Source organism: Oncorhynchus clarkii, unplaced genomic scaffold, assembly GCF_045791955.1.
Source record: "Oncorhynchus clarkii lewisi isolate Uvic-CL-2024 unplaced genomic scaffold, UVic_Ocla_1.0 unplaced_contig_2377_pilon_pilon, whole genome shotgun sequence".
In the NCBI taxonomy this organism is placed as follows: Eukaryota; Metazoa; Chordata; class Actinopteri; order Salmoniformes; family Salmonidae; genus Oncorhynchus; species Oncorhynchus clarkii.
The window spans coordinates 485,553-492,229 of record NW_027261147.1 but is presented as its reverse complement, the minus strand read 5'-3'; the positions used below and the strand labels follow the sequence as shown (position 1 = coordinate 492,229).

General features: G+C 45.1%; 1 protein-coding gene across 1 annotated transcript; it reads left to right on the top strand.

Moving 5' to 3' along the window:
* Nucleotides 1–800: 800 nt before the first annotated feature.
* On the top strand, nt 801–2,329 carry LOC139405431 (GTPase IMAP family member 7-like; the record flags this gene model as incomplete). Its single annotated transcript, XM_071147758.1, is given in 1 exon segment — nt 801–2,329. A coding segment is annotated over 1 exon segment (1,060 nt), but the record flags the coding sequence as incomplete, so codon positions are not given.
* Nucleotides 2,330–6,677: the final 4,348 nt, after the last annotated feature.

Genomic DNA, 6,677 nt, shown 5'->3' with positions numbered 1-6,677 from the left:
TCTCTCTTTCTCTCTCTCTCTCTCTCTCTCTCTGTCTCTCTCTCTGTCTCTCTCTCTGTCTCTCTGTCTCTCTCTGTCTCTCTCTCTCTCTCTGTCTCTCTCTCTCTCTCTCTCTCTCTCTCTCTCTCTCTCTCTCTCTCTCTCTCTCTCTCTCTCTCTCTCTCTCTCTCTCTCTCTCTCTCTCTCTCTCTCTCTCTCTCTCTCTCTGTCTCTCTCTCTCTCTCTGTCTCTCTGTCTCTCTCTCTCTCTCTCTCTCTCTCTCTCTCTCTCTCTCTCTCTGTCTCTCTGTCTCTCTCTCTCTCTCTCTCTGTCTCTCTCTCTATCTCTCTGTCTCTCTCTCTCTGTCTCTCTCTCTCTCTCTCTCTCTCTGTCTCTCTGTCTCTCTCTCTCTCAGCCAATCAGACTGAAGTATTTTCTTCTTCGCTCTCTCTCTGCTCCTATCAGCCAATCAGACTGAATATGGATGATGTAGGCTAAATCAAGTGTCATCAAGTGTTAAATAAACGTTAAGGTCTTTCAAGCTGGGCGTCTCCTTACTGGTCAGACTGGGAAACAGGCTCAACCAACGGATGAGGTGGGGGGGTGATGAACTGGACGACAGCTTGCTAGCAGTGGGTTCTGAACAAGTGTAACAAATGATATTTTGGGGGAAATTATACCACCACCCAAAAGGGTGCTTTAGAGACTGGAAGGACAATGGGGCTTGTGCTCTGCACGGTTAGAGCCTGACACACACACATTTCATTAGCTTTTCATCAAGACAATCACTATCAACTCAAGCACTTCTTGTCTGTTTTCACAGATTCAGGGCAGCCCTCTGACCTGAGGATAGTTCTGATAGGGAAGACTGGATCAGGGAAGAGTTCAACAGGAAACACCATCCTGGGGAGAAAGGTGTTTAGAGAAGACCTCTCCCCTGAGTCTGTCACTGTTCACTGTGAGAAACAGAGTGGAGTGGTGGATGGGAGGAAGATTGATGTCATCGACACCCCGGGGCTCTATGACACAACAATGTCTAAAGAAGAGATGAAAAGTGAGATAGAAAAGGCCATCTACATGTCAGTCCCAGGACCTCACGCCTTCCTGCTGGTGATCAGACTGGGGAGGTTCACAGAGGAGGAGAGGAACACTGTGAAGTGGATCCAGGAGAACTTTGGAGAAGAAGCATCAATGTACACCATCATTCTGTTCACCGGAGGAGACCAGCTGGAGGACAAATCAATGGTGGACTTTCTAAGTGAGAGTGAGGAGCTTATGAAACTCGTCAAGGTCTTTAAGGGCAGAAATCATGTCTTCGATAATAAAAAGAAGAATGACAACAATCAGGTCCCAGAGCTGCTGAAGAAGATAGAGGAGATGGTGAAGAAGAATGGAGGACAACACTACACCAATGAGATGTACCAGGAGGTCCAGAGGAAGATCGAAGAGGAGGAGAAGAGGAAGAGACAGGAGAAGAAGGAGAGAGAGGAGGAGGCGGAGAAGAAACAAGAGGAGGAGATCAGAAAACGGGAAGAGAAGGTGAGAGAGGAGGAGAGGAAGAGACAGGAGGAGAAGAAGAAACAAGAGGAGGAGATCAGAAAACGGGTAGAGAAGGTGAGAGAGGAGGAGAGGAAGAGACAGGAGGAGGAGAAGAGAAAGGAGGATAAGAAGAAACATGAGGAGGAGATCAGAAAACAGGTAGCAAAGGCGAGAGAGGAGGAGAGGATGAGACAGCAGAGGACGAGGAAGTCGTCGTCAAATGGCTTATTGGGATTGTTAGCAACTGTTTTCACAGCGGTGGTAGCAGGACCATTAGCAATTCCAGTTGGAGCTGCTGTATTTGCAAATGAAGTAGCTGAACATTTAGACGATTCCGATTAAATGAGGAAGAGGAGGGAGTGTGAAGTACCACTCTCTTCCTCATCTTAATGTCAAGTAGTAGCAGTAGAATATCTTAATACTGTACAATGACAACCATCAGTGTTTGTAGCAGTATATTCATTATGTACAATGACAACCATCAGGGATTGTTCATCACTTTCTAATATTATCAGTTATTTACCATGTTTATTATTCAAAGTCTCAGGGATAATAACATGCAGTAGGATGACATTTATAATTCAACAAGAACAAACAGACAGAAAAAAATCTGAAATCATGTTTCATTAACTCAGAGATAGTTAATAAGTTAGAATGGGTAAAGAGATTCTAGGTTTCTGGTTATCTACAGTATAGATGTATCTACCCTCCCTCACTGTTCTGTGTTCTCCCTCTAGGCTCTCTCTACCCTCCCTCCCTGGTCTGTGTTCTCTCTCTACCCTCCCTCCCTGGTCTGTGTTCTCTCTCTACCCTCCCTGGTCTGTGTTCTCCCTCTATCCTTCCTCCCTGGTCTGTGTTCTCCCTCTAGCCTTCCTCCCTGGTCTGTGTTCTCCCTCTATCCTTCCTCCCTGGTCTGTGTTCTCCCTCTAGCCTTCCTCCCTGGTCTGTGTTCTCCCTCTATCCTCCCTCCCTGGTCTGTGTTCTCCCTCTACCCTTTCTCTACCCTCCCTCCCTGGTCTGTGTTCTCCCTCTAGCCTCTCTACCCTTCCTCCCTGGTATGTGTTCTCCCTCTACCCTCTCTCTACCCTCCCTCCCTGGTCTGTGTTCTCCCTCTACCCTCCCTCCCTGGTGTGTGTTCTCCCTCTACCCTCCCTCCCTGGTGTGTGTTCTCCCTCTACCCTGCCTCCCTGGTGTGTGTTCTCCCTCTACCCTCCCTCCTTGGTCTGTGTTCTCTCTCTACCCTTCCTCCCTGGTCTGTGTTCTCCCTCTACCCTCCCTCCCTGGTCTGTGTTCTCCCTCTTTCCTCTATCTACCCTCCCTCCCTGGTGTGTGTACTCCCTCTAGTGTTAAACACCACATGATTAACACAGTGAGTAATGTTGTAATGGACTGTACGTCACAACTGTATTTCTACTGTAATTCATTACTGTATTTCTACTGTAATTCATTACTGTATTTCTACTGTAATTCATTACTGTATTTCTACTGTAATTCATTACTGTATTTCTACTGTACCTCATTACTGTATTTCTACTGTACTTGGGAAAAGAACATTACTTTAACAATTACAAAGAGGTATTTGTATGTGCTTTGTCATCATACCGACAACATCAAAATAGCCTTTCAAGACCGAAGTCAGCAGGACTTTGAGCAGCCAGACTTAGTATCAGCCAGACTTGTTGCTGGGTTACAGGGTTAAATAGCCATTCAACCAGTTTTGAAAAGAGAAAACTGTGCTTTAGAACTAGAAGAGACGCCACTATCAACATGAGAAATTATGGTCAACTGTATAGACACACACAGACTGAGATTCAATCCAATACTGTATAGACACACAGACTGGCATTCGTAACCGAAAGGTCGCTAGTTCAACTCTAGGAGCAGACAAGGTGAAACATTTGTCCGTGTGCCCTTGAGCAAGGCATTTAACCTCAATGGCTCCAGGGATGTTGTTGATAATGTCTGACCCTGTCTAAAGACTCCAGCTCTCTGTGGGTGTTGATAATGTCTGACCCGGTCTAAAGACCCCAGCTCTCTGTGGGTGTTGATAATGTCTGACCCGGTCTAAAGACCCCAGCTCTCTGCGGGTGTTGATAATGTCTGACCCTGTCTAAAGACCCCAGCTCTCTGTGGGTGTTGATAATGTCTGACCCTGTCTAAAGACTCCAGCTCTCTGCGGGTGTTGATAATGTCTGACCCGGTCTAAAGACCCCAGCTCTCTGTGGGTGTTGATAATGTCTGACCCTGTCTAAAGACCCCAGCTCTCTGTGGGTGTTGATAATGTCTGTCCCTGTCTAAAGACCCCAGCTCTCTGTGGGTGTTGATAATGTCTGACCCTGTCTAAAGACCCCAGCTCTCTGTGGGTGTTGATAATGTCTGAGCCGGTCTAAAGACCACAGCTCTCTGTGGGTGTTGATAATGTCTGACCCTGTCTAAAGACTCCAGCTCTCTGTGGGTGTTGATAATGTCTGACCCTGTCTAAAGACTCCAGCTCTCTGTGGGTGTTGATAATGTCTGACCCTGTCTAAAGACCCCAGCTCTCTGTGGGTGTTGGGATATGTGAGAAACACCTGTACAAGTGTGAAACAGGACAAATAACAGCAGCTACTATAGTCACCATCTAGTGCAGGGGTGTCAAAGTCAAATGGACGGAGGGCCAAATAAAAAAATCAGCTACAAGACGAGGGCCGGACTGTTCGAATGTTCATTGAAAAATTTTTAAATGACGCATATAGTCTAGTGAACCTAATTGAACCTACTGAAAACCTAACAAATATATTACAATATGATCAGATAAATAAAGCAATATTTTCTTATGGCTCTGTCAGTAATCTTTAATTTTCAACAGACACAAAAGACAAATTTCCTTTATATAAATATCCCCATAACATGAACATTAAATGAAAGAAACCGGTATTCAAGGCACCATCAGTAGACTATATTTTCTATTTTAGCAAAAGTGGGCTAAATTTACTTCAAAGAAAAAACAATAATAGCAATTTTCTATCATCCACTCAACTGAAATATTTTTAAAATATAATTGGATTGAAATACAAAAAAATAAAGTGCAAAAATCTATTAATCAAAAACAACACTTTGTTTAAGGAGAAGTAACATGCAGTGAAAACAAATATTAAATTTTAACTTTTAAACTTGAACTGAGTAAAAACTCTAAATATGTGATTGCACAGTAATGTTCACTTGTTTGAGGTTGAGGGTGATACTTGGTGGTGTCCCATCTTTTCCACAAGTTCATCAATGTTCGGGGTAAGGCTCTGAGCTGAAGAAATCCTCAGAATTGAGTGGAGGTGTTCAGCAGTAAGTCGACTTCTGTGTGATGTTTTGTTCAGGTTCATCAAAGAAAACAGTTGTTCACACAGGTATGTGCTGCCAAACATAGACAACGTTTGAGCAGCCTGGATGCGCAGCTGGGGCATTGTGCCGGGGAGGAAACGGGCGAACTCCGCAGCACCCACTGCCGCATATTTTGCCCTCAGTGCATCATTGCATTGGAGGTCAATCAACTCCATTTGGAGGTTTGGTGGTGAGCTTTCCACGTCAACAGCAAATGGGTTACCGAGCAGTTCCAACCTGCTTTTTTGTGCTTCAAAGTCAGCAAATCGGCGTCGAAAGTCAGCGGCAAGCATACCTATTTTATCAGCCAACTGTGTGCTCGGGAACGCACTGGTAGAGAGCTTCTCTTTCATGGTCTGGCAGCTGGGAAAGTGGCTCAAATTTTCTTTCCGCATCTGCGTCTCCCACAGAGTCAGTTTGGTTTTAAATGCCTTCACTGTACTGTACATATCAGAGATGACACGATCCCGACCCTGCAGCTGCAAGTTTATTGCATTCAGATGACTCGTAATGTCACACAGAAAAGCCATTTCACACAGAAACATTTCGTCTCGGAGTTGTGTTGTGTCTTTCCCTTTGCTGTCCAAGAACAGACAAATCTCCTCACGAAGCTCGAAACATCTTTGAAGCACCTTTCCCTGGCTTAGCCATCGCACCTCTGTGTGATAAGGCAAATCACCATGCTCCGTTTCTAACTCCGTTAGAAATGCCTTGAACTGGCGGTGATTCAAACCTTTGGCTCTGATAAAGTTAACTGTGCGCGTGATGATGCTCATTACATGCTCCATTTTCAAGGCTTTACCGCACAACGCTTCCTGGTGTATGATACAATGATAAGCTGTCAGCTCACCTGTCGCGTTTTCCTCTTGCATCTTTTCCCGTATCTTCGCCACCAGTCCGCTCCTGTGTCCACACATCGCAGGTGCTCCGTCGGTTGTCAAACCCACGAGTTTTTCCCAAGGCAGCTCCATCTCATTTACACATCTTGACACCTCTTCATACAAATCATGCCCCGTAGTTGTGCCATGCATAGGACGTAAAGCCAAAAACTCCTCTGTCACGCTTAGGTTGGAGTCCACTCCGCGGATGAAAATTGACAACTGGGCAATGTCAGAAATGTCGGTGCTCTCATCCACAGCCAAGGAATATGCAATAAAATCTTTTCCCTTTTTCACAAGCTGCTCTTTTAGATTGATGGACAACTGGTCTACTCTCTCGGCAATGGTGTTTCTGCTCAGACTCACATTTAAAAAGAGTTGCCTTTTTTCTGGGCAAACTTCGTCACAAACTTTAATCATGCAGTTTTTGATGAAATCCCCCTCCGTAAATGGCCGGGCTGATTTAGCGATCTCTTCTGCCAAAATAAAACTGGCCTTGACAGCAGCCTGGCCTTGTGATTTGGCTTTTTTGAACAGAGCCTGTCGAGATTTGAGGCCTCGTTTTAATTCCTCTGCCTTTTGTAGCCTTTGTTCCATGTCCATATTCTTGTTTTTGTCCGCGTGTTTCGTTTCATAATGTCGTCTCAGATTATACTCTTTCAGTACCGCCACACTTTCTCCACACAGAAGACACACAGGTTTTCCAGCTACCTTCGTGAACATATACTCCGACTCCCACCTTGTTTGAAACCCCCGGTTCTCAGTATCCACCTTCCGTTTTGCCATTTTTGATGGGTATCTGAAAGTAAATTTTACTGTGATGCTGACGACTGCTGTGCCAATAAATATTGAAATGAAGCAGCCTACTGCTCGGTGCGTCACCTTTGCATTGTGGGAAATGTAGTATTGGTGCGTGTAAAAGATCTG